This window comes from Papilio xuthus, unplaced genomic scaffold (assembly GCF_000836235.2).
Source record: "Papilio xuthus unplaced genomic scaffold, Pxut_1.1 DF826938.1, whole genome shotgun sequence".
NCBI lineage: Eukaryota > Metazoa > Arthropoda > Insecta > Lepidoptera > Papilionidae > Papilio > Papilio xuthus.
Genome location: NW_013531711.1, coordinates 2,383,146 through 2,400,639, shown reverse-complemented (window position 1 = coordinate 2,400,639; position 17,494 = coordinate 2,383,146). Strand labels below are relative to the sequence as shown.

General features: G+C 32.8%; 2 protein-coding genes across 3 annotated transcripts in view; both read left to right on the top strand.

Annotated features, from left to right (window-relative positions):
* Nucleotides 1–175: 175 nt before the first annotated feature.
* On the top strand, nt 176–7,753 carry Nab2 (Nuclear polyadenosine RNA-binding 2). 2 transcript variants are annotated; one of them, XM_013317569.1, is made up of 12 exons: nt 176–457; nt 1,613–1,655; nt 1,959–2,126; nt 2,409–3,013; nt 3,118–3,443; nt 3,572–3,718; nt 4,252–4,393; nt 4,713–4,888; nt 5,097–5,237; nt 5,559–6,250; nt 6,662–6,823; nt 7,490–7,753. In XM_013317569.1, exons 1-12 carry the CDS (start codon nt 446–448, stop codon nt 7,693–7,695), a joined length of 2,820 nt encoding a protein of 939 aa, XP_013173023.1. In that variant the 5' UTR covers nt 176–445; the 3' UTR covers nt 7,696–7,753. The 2 variants fall into 2 exon arrangements, with proteins under 2 accessions (XP_013173023.1, XP_013173022.1); XM_013317568.1 differs by lacking the exon at nt 176–457 and adding an exon at nt 1,352–1,513.
* A 1,614-nt stretch (nt 7,754–9,367) lies between these two features.
* Nucleotides 9,368–17,494, top strand: part of Aanat (arylalkylamine N-acetyltransferase) — a 50,709-nt gene continuing 42,582 nt past the window's right edge. Inside the window, exon 1 of the mRNA XM_013317598.1 lies at nt 9,368–9,464. The gene's annotated coding sequence lies outside the window, so the exon portion shown is untranslated. The remainder of the gene's footprint in view (nt 9,465–17,494) is intronic.

Genomic DNA, 17,494 nt, shown 5'->3' with positions numbered 1-17,494 from the left:
TAAGAGACCGCACCCTCATTTTCGGGACACACTCGCCACCGAACACTGAAGCCAGCGGAAGCTCTGCCCGTTTGACTAGCCAAAATAATTAATCATTTTAACTCTGATAGTTGATCAAGTTAATGTTATATTTCGAAATCATTTAAGTGTTAATTTAATTCAATCAATTTTGTTAGTTTTCTTATTAATTCAAAAAGTACTGTAGTAGTGTATAAGAGATTGTTTTTTTAATTTTCCCTGCTTCTGATCCTTAAGATCAGAAGTGGAATAGTGGTCCCACGTCCTGGTTTGTACATTCTGATACGATGTGTTTCCATTGTTATTTCATTAATTGGCTAGTCATACGACCAGAAACATATTTTTGGAAATTGTAACCCTTTGTTTTCGGTGTTTCGTATAATATACGTAAGTAAGACGCGATGTGACGATGTGATCAAGTTTTATAATGTCAATTTTGGTGAGTACGTTCCAATTGTTTTCTTCTCCACTTTAAAATAACAAATAGAAGTTGTATTTGTTAGCTTTTTGTGTAAATTTTAGAATGGCTCAATTGTATTGATCAATTATTTACCGTAACTCGAATGTCCTGCTTAGAATTACGTCAATTTTATGTTTATTTGCTAAACATTTTCTTAATTAATAAAATACGTAAATAATTGCTCCATTTAAATGCTTTAATGGATTTAAAAATTAATTTAATGCTCAAATTTTAATAATTTTTTTTAAGCAATTACTCAATAACTTGTCAATTTTTGACTACGTAATATTATATGTAACGCAATAATGATACAACGAAAAACATATTCTAAGTATCAAAATTGTTTATATTTTTAATAATAGCATAATTTAAAAATAATTTGATTTTTTAAGTTAGAACAATTTAGTTTTTAAACTATATAACATGATAAATAAGTTGCTTTATTTTATTTTTGAAATACAAATTTAAGGGGCCCTAAATAAAATTAATGATCTGTCACAAATTTAACTGCCATAAATCTACCAAATGTGTAAAATTTACAAGTCTTTTTCAGTAGCTTTCTTTTATATTGAAAGCAAGTGCCAACATCTAAAATACGCAGTCGTAAGCGGTATACGACCCCGTTATAACTAACTGTGAATCGAATAATAGAATTTCATAGCGTACGAAGTTTTACTGAAATGAATTGTTTTAATAATTTTAATTTAAAATGCAAAACTACAAAAGTCTTCTTAATTTTATACATAATCTGGAACATGCACGCATTCCATACTCTGTGATATCTGACAATTTAGTTTTATGTCAAATGAAATTAAATAAAAGAGAAATGGATGCTTCGTTACTATTAATAAAATAAGATGTAAAGTTTTGCAATTGATTTACTATTTTTACTAAATTAGTAATTAACATTATAACCTAAGTTTTACATAAACAAAATATTCATAAAACTAGTGAATCTATTAACAGTATTGACGTAGTATACTAGACAAACGAAAAATGGAAGTTGTCGGCAGTGAAATAGGGCAGAAAATGCGGGTAAATACAATAAATTCAGTAATATCAGACACACAAAATTCTACTCCAACCTTCTATTAATCTCACCATTGAATGCTATATTAATTTTAAATTTTTCAGTCTGCCATCAAGGCAAAACTTACGGAGTTGGGATGTTATGTTGGTAAGTAGTGGGTTCGTAATATAAGCAATAAAATGTTGGTAACAAGATCATCACTCACAAGGAAAGCGAAAGATAATGTATTTTTATTTAATTTATTCATATATCAATATAACGATCCAGAAAGAGATCCAAAAGTTACATTTCTTGCCTTGTAGGAAACACTATTACATCAGTTTTCCTTTTCGTTGAAAGAAAAAACTAACTAATGTGGTATCAAAATAAATGGAACAAAAACAACATACTTATAAAAGTTATTAAAGCACAGCTTTGTCTCTAAAAATAAAAACTAATTTTGTTGTTTAGATGATGAGTTGCCGGACTATGTGATGGTGATGGTGGCTAACAAACGCACTCGCGCTCAAATGGACGAGGATCTCCAGCTGTTTCTGGGGGATAATACGGAGCTCTTTGTAAACTGGTTGCATCAAGTGCTAAAGAAATTGCAAGAAGTACAGGTGACAACCCCATTGAGTAAGTATAAACATGAAAAAAAATGTTTTTGTGACCATATATTTCCTTGTCTAATAAGAAAGTGATAATTTTAAAATACTTTGCAGACTTCATGTAAAATATATTTAACCACAATCAGATAATTTTGTACAAACTATGTTATAAAATGACCAACCGACCTTGCAATTATTAACATATAAACATATTTAACTAAGTAACCATTGTCTAATTATGATATTTAACTTATCTAAGATAAACTCTAACTTTTCAAGTTTTATCTTATATCAAAACTTGGAATTTCAGAACCAGTAGAAACTGACAAGGTCAAAGAGAGATCAAAATCTAAGGAAAGGAAACCAAAGGATAAGAAGGAAAAGGATAAAATCAAAAAGAATGATGGAGGTAAAAAAGCCAAAAAAAAGGAAAAAGAAAAGGCATACAAAAAGAAGGAAGATAAGAAAGTACATAAAGAAAAGAAAAAAAGTAAGCGGCATGAACTTATTCGTCCAAACATACCTCCAATGCTCATGAATGTGGAAAAAGAATCGGAACCATCAATAACAGATGTGTTTGCCGGACAAATTTTGAAAAACCATGGGATCACTTTAGATCATAAACAGGATATGACACAAATTGATACAAGTGTGCCCAAAGATAAGAGACCAATTGTACCTATAATAGATCCAGCTTCAATACCATCACAGTCTGAACCAGTACCAGACGAGAACAAGAAGATATCTGCTAGAGAAGAACAAATAAAAGAAGTGAATGATATTGAAGTTAAAATTAGTGGCTTAAAAAAGAAACTTGCGGACCAGTTAGATACAATGTCTGAGGACGAAGATTTCCTTAATATTAGGACTGAAGCAGAAGAGCTTTTAAATGACTTTGCCGAAGATGTTTTTCAGGCAAGTGTACTACGGCATGTTGATTTATTATGCTATCTAATTTGTTTTTATTAGTATAAATCTCATAACATTGATTTACATTAAAGAGCCAAATATTTTTATAGGAAATTTCACAAACAGCACCAGTAGCTACTCCACCACTTGCGTCTCGAAAGTCTCCGACTCCACAAACTCCTGCACCAATAATACAAACTCAAAAAGACCCTCCCAAAGACCTCCCAAAACACATACCCATAAATATACCCAATGAGGTATCAAAAGATTTGCCTAAAGATAAACCTAAACCAGTACAAATCCTGCCCCAAATTGAACTTAACCTTCCCAAAAGACCTATAAGAGAGAGACTTGGAGTTCGCAGGACTACTAAGGAGTCAACGGAAAACAAAGAAAAGGACAAAAATAAGGCAAAATTGCCCACAAGTCCTGAAAGGTTGTTGTTAATTACAAACTCATTTAAGGTAGTAAGAAAGAATATGTAGCTTATGTTGGTTTTTGTTAATTAAGATCTCTCATATTTGTTTATAAAATAAATATTTATTTTAAATACCTGAGTTTCAGATTAACACCAGAGAGACAGCCTGAAGCAAAACCCGAACAGCCCGTGAAGAAGTATTCAGGCAGTACACCTGAGCGACCTCGCACAACTTCTATATCTGAAGAATCTCCAGTAGAAAAACCTGAACAGAATAAAATACAGAATACAAAGTATGTTTCATTATTTGATTAATGCTTGTTCAAATAATTAGATGTTGAAAAAATAAAATAAAATTCTATAAAAAATTTGTTATCTGGCTCCTGCCTAATATGACACCTCCATTTATATGCTTTATATGTTGATTGATTGATGATAATAATTTTATATATAGTTTTTGATTATTTTGATACATATGTACATCATTATTTGTAGATTACTCCATTTCTTTTATAAAAAGTTTTAATAGAATTAAAGTCGTCAATTTTCGTATTTACTTTAGAGAATGACTTATAGAATTAATATTCAATATGTAATTTGGATGGCCACCGAAGGGTTTTTAGTGAATTAAGTCTCATAAAACCCAGTCTTTGCCGGAAGGCAGGGTATCTTATGAGGACTTTCCCCGACGATCCGACAAATTCGATCGTGCAATCACAGCATTGTCGACATATCGAATAGAACAACAATTTCACAAACATAACAAACATATTGCTGTTAAAATACCGTGGATCTACTATATTAATATTTTTGTTCTGATATTTAGAGAAACTGTGGTGGACAAGACGCGTCAGACACGTGGTAATTGTGCGAGCGTGGTGCGCGTGCGGCCTCGCCCCCGCGTCTCCGCCCCCGCCTCCAACTTGCTCATGAGAGCGGTCGCAGATGCACACAAGAGCTTGCTAAATGTAAGTTATCATCTTCCACCTTGTTACAACTTACATATACTTGTTATAAGTTATATTTGAACGCAAAATCGGTTACGGTACGGTTTTTTCACTTAGAAATGCATTCAAAGAGAACAAATTTATATCCATGTATCTGTTCATACGGTAACGCTTTTAAAACGCGACGCTCTTTTCATGCAGAGTTGCATTTTGAGCGCTGGGCGAATGGAATAAGGGTCATTTTAAAGTGTTTGTCGCTTGACATGAACAAAGACACAAAAAGTGTTGTTTTTTTACTTATTTACCCAAGTAAAATACATGTTTTGAATATTTCCCACAGGCACCACCGAAAATAGAACTAGAAAAGCGTAAATTACAGCGCGCATTAGTACTGCCTATGCGGCGTTGTATTGAAACTCAGAACATCGTGATCCAAGTGCCCAGAGACGTGCAGACCGATACCAAATCTGATGTAGTCAAAACTGACAAGGAAAACAATGGAGAAAACAGAAATAAGTATGTATAAATAATGCCGTTTTGGTTTGCTTCTTTATGTGAATTGCATTATTAAGCTATATTTCTTTTATCCATAAATCGCCACATCTATCTACCCAGCAACATCCCATTGATTTTCAAAACTAATAAACTCCAAAACTCAAGGAAAGAAAACTAAGGATATTCACCCCATTTAATTTGTAAGTTTTTACCTAATTAATGTTTACAGGTCATCAATTAACATCACAATTAATAGAGAAAATGATGATATTGTAACACCAGTTCATATAACTAAAATAATTAATAACACGGACTATGTACCGGATAGGACGGCCAGTAAGAAAGACGACACACTCATCATTGAAACTAAGTAAGTAATGTTAGGAAGTAAATCCGGCACTGTGCCGGTGTACTGGTGCAACACTAGCCTTACTAAAATGTCGACGTTTATGTCCCCTCACTATTCATTCTGACTTCTAATGAATAATGTTTAAAAGTAAATACTAAAAGTTGTATCCGGTTCGAAGGACCAATGAAGTTGTTAGACCATTTATTCACTGTTTAAAAACATAAAATTTATTTATTTACTAATCCAAAGGTCCTAACTACGATCTCTTAGTTATTAAAAAAAACAATTACCATACTTTTGTCACAAAATTGATAAAAATATAATATTTGTGTTTGATTTTAGGAATAAACAGAAGCAGAGTGGAAAAAAACATAAAGATACCCAATTCATTGTTACAATGGATGGTTTCCAGCCGAACACATTCCTTGCAAAGAAACTCATGATGGAAGGATTACTCGATGTAGATGATGAACTAACTAAAACTATACTTCCTAAACCAGCAAAAAGTGTTTTGATAACAAAGGAAAGTGAAGATGAAACCAAAGAAAAAGAAAACCAAGAAACAGTTGAAAAACAAGCTGAAAACAAAGAAAAGAGAATGAAAGAAGAATCACCAACGGCTAATGAATGTGCAAAGAGAAAACTAAGTGTCGAAAACGAATCAAGTGAAATTCTAAAGAAAGAACCGAAGGATGATGAACAAAAGAAAGCATTAAGTGATAAAAGTGATAATCAAAAGAAAAGATTTAGTGATGCAAGTGAAGAAAGTGATACGCAAGTGATAATAAAAAAAGAACCACAACAAACGGGAGAAAAAAGAAAGAGTGTAGATGTAAGCGTTAGTAATAATACATCGGAAAAAATTGTGACGCCGCCAGTAAAGAAAAGAAAAGCATCGCCTATTATATTTAATATAGAAAAGAAAGAGAAAGAAACAGAACGGGTGAGAGAGAGGACGCAGAGCGCAAGCAGTGATGGTCATGTTACCATCACCACATCATCTAATTCTCATAAGTTTGATTCTGTACCACCCTGTAAGTTATTTTTTTTAATAAATATAATTTAAGATAGTAACAGGTAGAGATTAATGGATTTTAACTTTTAAATAAGCTAACACTTTATTTTACAACTAGCGTTCACCCTCGAAACCGTCATCGCACAATTAAAAAAAAGGACCTTATAACATGCCCATGTGTATTAGCTTTAAATCCTTTAAAAACATCGTTAAAATCGGTCTATCTTTTTCAGAGAATTCCGGAACAAACGCCTTACGTACAGACATACAGTCAATCAGAGACAAAAAATTTTAAAATTAGTTTTAGCTACTTAAATACATAACATGTACGATTTTTTTTCTGTAAATAATTATACATACAGACACCCCAATTTTATTAATAAGTATAGATATAGGTAACTTTAAAAAAATATATATTTATGTTTTCCAGTAAGCGTAGCGGAACGTAAGCTGATGTGGTGCCGCGCGTTCCCGCTGTGTCGGTACGGGTCTGCGTGCGCGTTCACCCACCCGCGCTGCAAGTTCGCTGCGAGCTGCACGCGCCGCGGCTGCGTATACTCGCACACCCCGCCCACATCGCCGCCCGCTATCGGTACTTTGCACTATATACATTGACGTGTTACTATGTAAATTATACAAGCATTACTTCAACGTCTCCTATAAAGCAGCAATGAACGACATGTCACTCGCCACCCACACTCGATATGCGCGAAATATAATACATTGACGCGTTACTATGTAAGTGATGAAAGCATCAGATTAGCGTCCTTTATAAAGTGGCAATGGACATTGCATTTCTGTGATTGTGTAAAAATACGTGCACGATACATTGACGCGTTACTGCGTAGAGCATCGATGGTTTAGGGGTCAAGCACTTGACTTACAATCTGCAGGTCTTGGGTTCGAATCCCGCCATGTACCAATGTGCTTTTCGATTTCCGATTTACATATGTACATTTATCCGACGTGCTTACCGTGAAGGAAAACATCGTGATACATCCTGCACATATCTGAGAAGAAATGTCAAAGATATGTGTGAAGTCAACCAAACCGCACTTGGCCAGCGTGGTTGATTATGACCTAATCACCCTTAACTTTCGATAGGCTCCGAGTCCCTCGGTGGGGACGTATAGTGTGCTGATGATGATGATGTTACTACGTAGGTAATACGAGCATACGTTCAGCGTCTCCTATAAAGCGGCAATGGAATTCAAATTTTTTAATTTAGTTAGAATTGTAATATTTTATTAATTTTCAGCATCTCACGTGGTGCCCGCAGCTAACTATAAGACGATATCATCAGGTGGTGCGATCAGTATTTGCAAGTATTATCCTAGCTGTGTGAATCCTGCCTGCCACTTTTATCACCCGAAGCCGTGCAGATACGGCAAGGCGTGCACCAACAAGCTAGAATGCAACTTCTACCACAATGACTCGCCCTCCGCCAAGTGGAAATATGCATAGTCATAGACAATAAATATAATTTTAATACGGCGTAAAGAATTATAAATGTTCCAATTTACGGTTTGTGTTTTATTTCTAAACAAATAAAAAGTTTAATGAATTTAACAGATTAAAAAATACTATACCTAAATTCCAACTTATCAAAATTGACTGTAGAAAGAATCTTAACAAATGAACTCAAACATAAAATGTTACTGATGTCATAAATCCGAATATTTGGATGGATGGATGTTTGTTAGAAGGTATCTTCATGACGGCTCAAGGGATCTTGATGAAATTTAGCACAGATAATGAACACAGTCTGCAAGAACAGTTGGAACAAACGCTAGTAATTAATTTTTATAACCGATATTATCAGGACATTTTAGTTGTCTTTGTATGAGTTTTGGATTGTAATGTAGATTACCCCAAGTGTATTAATACGAAATTAACAATCAGTTGTGTTGTTTCATGTAAATATTTACGATTAGATTTTTTAACCTACGACCAAATCTTCGTAGAAACCTACTTACGTATGGCTCTTTGAAGTCTAGAATGGTCTTAAATATCTGAGCGATTACACTTTGCGTTTGAGTACAACTAGAATTGTCCATCACAATAAGAGTCGTATGTAATTGATCATTACTTTAACAAGGAAATCTATGCCCGAAATATACGCCCACTTGCTAGTTGAGATCAATTCTGTTTGACCTTTGAGCAAAATTTTTAAATTGCTTTCGTCTCGTTTATTAGATAAACTGGAAAAAAAGACAGACGAATCGAGAACCTTATCTTTTTTTTGAAGTCGGATAAAGAAAGCAATAAGCAACACATCCTTGATATAATGTTACTGGAAGGAATAGCAAATCTAAAACGCGTAGTTACATTTTACCTACGATAACTTCAATTGATGACAGATATGTTTGTTAACAATACTATTTAGTTACCTAACCTACTTGAACACAATGAAAGGCCTCTACCGAGTAAAAATTATATTAATTTAAGTTTTATAATGATAGGCTTTAAAGTCTTAAACCTATTGTAATATAATGGGCAGTTAAATCTGTAACATACATAAGTACATCACACACTACGAGTGCAAAACAAGAAAATAACGTTGGCGTAGAGTCCGAGAGACAATTTCTTAAGAAATACAGTTACATTAAAAGAAATAAAAAAATCATTTAATGCCACAAGTAGACACGCATATAGAACAAAACACAGTGTGACAAAATGTATCCAGTTCAGCGTAGCAATGGAATTTGACCGTATTCGGACTTAAAAAGCATTAAAGGCGATTTTCGAATCCAATATTAAGATCAATACTAAACATAAGAGTGATTATATTAAATTAATTTCTTTCTGAATTAAAAGCTATTATGATTATATGCTTTGTTATACAAGTATTGATATATCGTGCGACAATGGCCATGAATTAGAACGTAATGCATCTTGCAGAATCTAAATTTAACATCACCTTCAGCATTTGGATGAATTGAAATCTATTTTAGAGTAAAGGGCTTCTAAAAGTACAGTTGGATATTAACCAATAAAATATTTAGGTGTTCTATGAATTTGAAATAGTTTTTTTTGCTGTCTCTACGCTGTCGGGCTCCATTGGTGATGCTTAATACAATAAATTGATAACTACGATACTCGAGGGTACCCTATCATCCTGTCATTTGCATACACTCCTCTATACCAGAGGGAGTCTATCCTATTTGTCAAATGCCAAATAGTGAAGTGGACTTCGAAATTTCAACGACGCTTTGTTTCTGTTGAATTATTCGGTGAGTTGAATAAAAATTAAATATATTTATATATATTTCACCTACTGTAGTTTAACTAGCGTGCCTCATTAAACGTGACAGAGGTGACGATATTTTTAATACAGAGGTTTTTATGTCAGAAACCGACGGTAAGGAGATTTGAATAATATTATGTTTTACCTGAAGAAACTTTGTAAAAAGTAAATCTTGCAATTAACGTTATATTTTTGAGGTTTATGAAACATCACGATTATTTTATTTCACAAACATACCAACATGTGGGTCGCCTCGTACATTAGGTCGAGATATTTTTTTTTGAATGAAATAATAATAGTAGCATTGTGACAACGGCCTTCACTTATAAATACACTATTAAGCTACTACAATTAAGATATTTATAGAAGTAAGTGTTGTTTGGTAAGTTGTGCCGTGTCCGTACTTTTTGTCGATTCTTTAATGATGTCATATAAATAAATTTTGATCGCTATTCATATAACACGGAAGCGTTCTAATTATTGTGGGATGATGTTCAACTAAATTGTAAAACCCAATAAAATCGCCAAAAGAGAAATCCAAATAAGTCAGTTTATAAACCGATATCAAAAGATTTAAAATTTAAAGTATTCATTTGTTTTATTCGCATTTGCTACGTTTAACTATATGACATTTTCGCAAACACGAAATTGCAACAGTGGAAGAATAGTAAATTGAAAATTTATCGGTTTTGCTTTTAGCCAAATGAAATTTCAAACACTTACAAAGTTTTACGACATTAACGACCAGTGTGAGATGACTTCCAAATAATAATATTTATTATATTCGTCTAGTTTTTAATAGCGTTGTATAACAAATTAAATAATTATAATAATTAGGTATTTCGACATCTAATACCATATTGGATTTGGTATCTCTAGGAATCTTCTTGGAAATATTTTCATGGGTGTCATAATTAATACGACATAACAAAACGCGGAAATAAAAAACACAACTTAATTAGTACGTTCTTCTAAATTTCAGTATGATTCATGTAGCCGATCTAGAGATATCGTCTAACAAAAATGCATCGATCCAAACATTCGCATTTCTAATATTAGTAAGATTACCAAAATGCGGCATTCAGGAACTTTTCATTTGTTTTGATAAGAATTCTTTCATTCTGTTCGCTATTATTTGAATATGTTTTCTTTGAGGGTTGTTTCTTATGTTATAAATATCTTTAAGCGCATTGACCAGCATATTGACCTTATTACGAAAGTATTGCATTTTATTTTTAGACCACGAAGGCAACTTAATACATTGAGTCTCAGTTTATGCTTACCAGTCGCATGTTCGTGCTGACACAAAAGGCCATTTTTAAAATAACGACCGGTTATATTAAGATAACTTTTTGTATGGCAGCGCCGATAACGCTTTTCCTGAAACATTATACGCTAATAGTAGTCCAATTTTTAGTCCTTAGTCTACACTAACTATTTATGCTAAAAAGTTGAACAAATAACATTAGGCCCCTCGTACACAAGGCGACGTAAATCTTCCAAACCCGATTTTATTCGCTAAGGGACTCACGCATTACAATGTTATAGAGGTTCGTATAGAGTCGCTCGCAACCTGTTAAGATAAAAATCGCTGCGATTATCCAACATTGTGTTTACTGAGCGCACGCAACGCGATGCAAGGATATTAGTTTTGAAGATTTACGTTGCCATGAGTAGGGAAAGCCTTAATGGTGTAAAAACAACTGAGCACGACAGCTAGAGTCTGACAACAGAGCCAGTGTGAGAGGCGCTTAGTTCTATGTAAGGTATGAAAGCCATGAAGAAGAACAAGCCATGACAGCTACCTTGTGATACTTTTTCACCTTGACAGGGTGCCATAATTTAGTTTGATTTCTGCCCAGCGCTTTAGATATCCTTGTCGGTCTATACTGATGCAAACGAACCGACCAGTTTTTATAACAATTAACTTTTTTTTTTATATCATAAGGTGGCAAACGAGCGAGCGGCCACCTGAAATCGCTGATATAGCGAAGTGACCGTTGCCTGCATACGCAAATACATATGCGTTGCCTACCTTTAATCGACGGAGGAGAGGATGCACAGAAATAAAATATATTTCCTTTCCATGCATCCTCTCATCCGGAAAGTTCACTTCCACTTCCCATCCTTTCCTTATAAGAAAAAAGGTGGGAAGGGAAAGAGGAATAAATTAGGCCTCCCGGACGCACACTCATCAGACGAAACGCGGAATTGCTTCCACTTCACGCCTGTCTTTTGTGTGGTCGTGGTATTTCACCGGGCGAGCCGGGCCAATTCGTGCGAAGATGTTAAAGCGGGCTCTACCACTGTTAACTATTTCGAGACTGGAAGTTTGTGTAGAACTTTTTGACTACCTGATAAACTGCTATATATTTTTGTAACACCGCCTTAAAGAGCATGATTTCTACGTAATAGATTTTATACGATTTTTATTCATATAGCTTAAGAAAAAAATATATTCGTGATAATAAAGAACTTATCTTACAAAGATTTCATGAGCTAAACGCTAACTAGCGTGTAAACACTAAGTTCTAAGTTGCAATTAATAACAAATAAGTTAAAATTGAACTGATTTTTTGTTTGTTTTGCTTAAACAATAGCGTGTATTAACTAGAGGCAAAATTAAGTTGTCGGTTAAATTTGCTAATTGTTCTTTATGATTTAATTATATTCAATGCCAATTGTATATGTACTTATATGTGTGCTACTTAGCGATGAAGCTAGTAATAAAACCGAATTATTTTTCACGCTAAAAAAACTATCTTGCTAATATAAATACGAATGTTTGGATGGATGGATGTTTGTTTACACCATTATGAACATAGTCTACCAGAACACATAGGCTACTAATTAAGTTTTTTTAATTCCCCACGGATGGAATCGCGGGCGACAACTAGTTTTGATCTATTTATCAAATCCAATATATTATTATTTTTAATAACATTAAATTCGATACTTATTATTTATTTATTCAAAAATGGTAACATTTACAGCTATATGTTAACAAAATCTCGTTTACATGATATTTAATACAAGGAAAATGAATGAAAATGTACATAACTATTTTATTATATAGATTATATTTAGTTGCATAAAGTCAATTTGACTTGTTATTCAAGTTTAGCTGTTTAAAATTCTTTCTAGATCATTCTGGTATATTATATTTTAATGATACTTTTCAATTAATGGAGTTGGCGAACGGTTTTACCGTGGGTTTCTGACACTAAAAACTTCTGTATAAAACATATATCATCCCTATCTTTAATCTTTGACAACACAGAGATAACGATATGTTCTAGGGGATCAGAAACTTACGGTTAGTGCTTCATTTGAAATAAAAAATATAACTATTAAAATTATTAATAACATAAATTATTAACACACCGTAGTGCATGATTTCTAATCAGAAGTCGAATCAGTGAGTGGATAAATAAAAATTCATTAAAATGAATTTAATAAATTAATTGCAATATTTGTGTATCAAATACGATTGAATTTATATGTAACTAGCTGTCGCCCGCGACACCGTCTGCGCGAAATTAAAAAAACCTAACTAGTAACCTATATGTTCTTCCAGACTATGTTCTACATCTATGCCAAATTTCAGCCGGATCCGTTCGGTCGTTCTAGAGACACCTAAAAAACAAACATCCATTCATCCATCTATTTAAACATTCGCATTTATAATATTAGTAAGACTAGCTGTCGCCCGGGACTCCGTCCGCGCGATAATATATATATTTTTTAATTAGTAGCCTATGTGTTCTTCCATACAACCGTTCTGGAGATCAATCAAACATCCATCCATCCATCTAAACATTCACATTTATAATATTAGTATAATACGACTTAGAATACCTATAGTATGTCTATTAATTTACATGTAATAAATTTAACGTTCCACCTACGATTTAAAACTCTAGGTCGTGGCTAATTTTAGATTTAATTATGAGTTAGATTTAGACAACATAAGTCATGTACAAGGTTATGTGATACGAGATTATATAGCCGTAAAACTTGTATTGAAATTGTGTTATTACTTTTTAAAGAGATATTTTTTTTTATTAAACCTATTTCTTGACCTTCTGTTTAACCATAATCCTACCTGGTGATAAATGTCAATCAACACCCACGTTATAATCGGACAAACACTGGAAAACCCGTATCAGACGCAGGACCATATCTAATACGTCATCAGGCCAAATAAACTAACTAAAAACTTCTGTTTCATTTATAGTACTAAAGTGTCCGGACAAACCCGCAATGGGTTTATAGTCACTTTTATTATAATTTTGTATATTGGAGCCGGCTTATATAAATATAAAATAAAATAAATAAGAATAATCTTACTTGTTACTATTATTATAAATGCGAATGTTTAGATGGATGGATGTTTGTTTGAAGGTATTTCCAGAACTGCAGCATGGATCTCACTGAAATTTAACATAGATGTAGAACAAAGCCTGGAAGAACATATAGGCTTCGAATATTTTTTTTTTCGCGGGCAACAACTAGTTTTTCATATTTAGAACAGCTACTATTACAATAGTGAAAAGAAGTTATTGACTACTATATAACAATTATCAAAGAGTATAATAAGTATACTATAGAAAGAGGGGCAACTCGCACGAAGTCGTGGATCCACGGCGATTGTGGCGCTTCATGCGTATAATCGGTGAACTAATTTTTTTTTTTTGGTACCTATATATGTAAGCACGCATATTTAGCTCACTATATTAATAACTAATAAGTGGGAATCTAATAAAGTTAAAATTGACATTAAATCAATGTTCAAAAATAATATACCCACTTATGTAGTTATTAATATAGTGAGCCGATATCAAGTAGCCTTCTATGAAATAAAAATATGGGGAAATAAAAACAAAATATTTTTATATTTTTGTACATTATTTATTATATTTCTACAAAACTTAATTTTAAATCTATGCAAGTACATATACATCAATGACTTTCAAGATCTCATATTTTAATTTTTAATATATATATTTGAAAATTACATTTACGGTAATAAATAGTATAGCGCGGTTACAAAAAAATGCATACCCTGTAATTAAAACCAAACCCCAAAATATTTTCAGTCACATGCAAGCTGGCAACTGGCAATTTGTAGTTATTTGCGAGTTTAAACACTCTGAACATATTCTCTTACAACATAGGCAAGCAGATTTTTCTTTACAATAAAAAATTACAAATAAAAAAATATATTTTTTACATATACACACATGGACCCACCTACTAATTTCAGACACATCAGTTTATGGCTCTATAATTCCAGTGATTGGCACACATTTTCTGAACTTCACTGACCTTCTCTCAGGAAGGGGAAAACCGTGTATATGTGCACCTACAACAAACAAACAGAATGTGATTTCCTGTCAAGTATAGGAACTGATATGTAAAATGTATTAGAAGTAGGGCACCATTCAATATGATAACCGGAAAGTATAAATCACTGTGGTGCTAAAAACTACACCAAAATACGAAAATATTTAAATGTTTAAATGAGTCTGACGTATGGGAATAACATGAAAATTTTTATTGAATTGTAACTTACCATAATCAGTCCATCTAAAACACAGTTGCATACAGCGTCATTTTTCACGAAAACACATTTTAATTAAAAACAAAATGAATGAAACAACATTTAACTAAGAATACAAGAACAGAAACAGAAATACGAAAAAACGTAGCGGTTTGATGACACATGAATGTCTCGATGACAGAAATGATGCTTCTTCTCAGCCATGAGATGAAATGATGTTTACCATTATATAAAAGGTGGCGCCACTTTCCATACAAACCGTCCTTCTTCTAAGTTTCCACCCCCTGACAATTATATAGACATTTTCTCTAACTTGCGCTTAGCAACGTATATACAAATGTAAATAAATTTGAATTATAAAGGCGTAACTAAGCATCCTATGTTTATTGCAACCCTAAATAGATGTAATCTGTGTTGAATGACGTATGGGTCAAAGTAAAAGGTTATTGATTAAATATTTCGGTCTACATTTACATTAGTTTTATTGAGTTAAAATATTTTATTATAAACAGATACTTAAAATTTTTAATTGGTTTGGTAATCAAAAATTTGTTTTTATGTTTTTACATAAGTATAGATTATTGTTTTAATAAATGCACGCAAACGAGTTTCACGATGCGCTCTTGACTTGACCTGAGGGCCTAGCACGAATATTTATAACTCGCGCCTTCGTAACGTAATCGATAAAATATGTCAAAATTTGTATGAGATTTGTTCACGGAGTTTACGCCCTAATTTTTAATACACATGTTGTCGATGACGTTTCGGCGGCGTATATCGCAATATTTCGTGCTAGGCCCTCTGATTTACTTGTTCGGAGACTATATCAGACTATACTATATCATGGGTATTAAATTAGAAATATAACGAACCATAAATAATTATAATAGTTTAAAAACATGCTAAATAACTATAAAAGTGTGTTTTCGTTGTGATAATTTGTTATGTTGCCATTAATTATATTACCCGGGGTCTTGATAAAATGTTCTTTTAATCAATCTGATGGCGAGCCATCAGATTGATAGATAGATTTGGTGAAGTTTGAGTTACAAAATCTATTATATTTATAAACAGAAACAGGCGAAGATGGCAAAGAAATAAGCAGCCACCAGAATTCCCCAAAATAACGAAGTGATCGCTGCCCATAGACTTTCGCATTTTTAGATGCGTTGCCTACCTTTAATAGACAAAGGAAAAGTAACACAGAAGTGTCCTCTTCTTATAAGAAGTGATGGAAAGAGGAAGAGGACTAAAATTAGGCCACTAGCGCACTCACTCATCTGTCACAGCGAAGTAATGTTTCCACTTCTTGCCAGTCTTCCTTGGTTGTCATATTTCACCAGAAGAGACGGCCCATTGATGATACAGATGTACTGCACTCTACTAACGTTGATTGATATTATTATAATGTAAAACAGGAGAATGGATTTTGATAAAATATATTTTTAAATGTGTACATTTTATACTTGATAAAAATCTAAAGATTGCGTTGCAGTAACAACTTCAACAAAATATGTGAATGTAGGGCTTAGACATGCACTTGTCTGTCGGCAACTGGTATAAGGAAGTCGCGGACAAATGTCAAGGTCTTATTAATCTTGACCTACGGGTACCATTCTTAGTTGTTTATATTTTACTCAATCGTTGAATAACGTTCACAGATTATTTTAAAGCTTTCTAATTAACACCAACAAGTACATAAATAAAGCTTCTGTTACCAAGGTCATTGCATTCTATCGTAAAATCATAAAAATCAAGCTTAAATAGATAACATTAATCTATATTTTATTGCAGTTTAATTGCCTGTTTTTAAATCCGTATCGCCTTTTTATTACGACAAATTTAATTCCTCGATGTAATTTTAAAGTAGTCGATTAATCCATCTTAATCTTAGAGTAGATTTGCCTAATGACTGTAAAGACCACGAAAATATCGACATTTTGACAAGTATATAAGAAATGATTGTAAATTATGGTACTAGAAGCCTTTGCCTACTTCCTTACCATTTTCTTTCTTCTCCTCCTTCTTTTGATTTGAATTACTTATTTATAAACAAAAAAAATTAAAATCGAAAAAAATTTTAACAAACAGAATATGTTTTGTTGTTGTTATAAAAATATTAATAAGGTTTTATTCTTGATTTTCTTGATTTGAATGTCACGACAAATTTAATTACTATACTTTATTAAAAAACTGAGAAGCATATGAAAAGAGGCAATATACAATTTACGTTATATTAGTGGTTCAAACACTCCATCTAGAGACATTTCTATGATTCTAGGTTTACTTAGGTATTTTATAAGAATGCAATTGTTATCGTGTATATACTGGCGCAGTACAAGTACAAGGATACTATTGTATTTGATCATTTTAAAGAGAATGAGAGAAACGGCAATATTTCTGTTACATAAACACTAAGATGGTGGCTCGGGGATCAAACACTTGACTTGCAA

Coding starts and splice junctions, on each gene's coding strand:
- Nab2 (XM_013317568.1), top strand. CDS start 1,475: ATGGAAGTTGTCGGCAGTGAAATAGGGCAGAAAATGCGG. Junction 3,444..3,571: donor TTGCCCACAAGTCCTGAAAG/GTTGTTGTTAAT, acceptor CCTGAGTTTCAG/ATTAACACCAGAGAGACAGC. Junction 4,394..4,712: donor CACACAAGAGCTTGCTAAAT/GTAAGTTATCAT, acceptor TATTTCCCACAG/GCACCACCGAAAATAGAACT.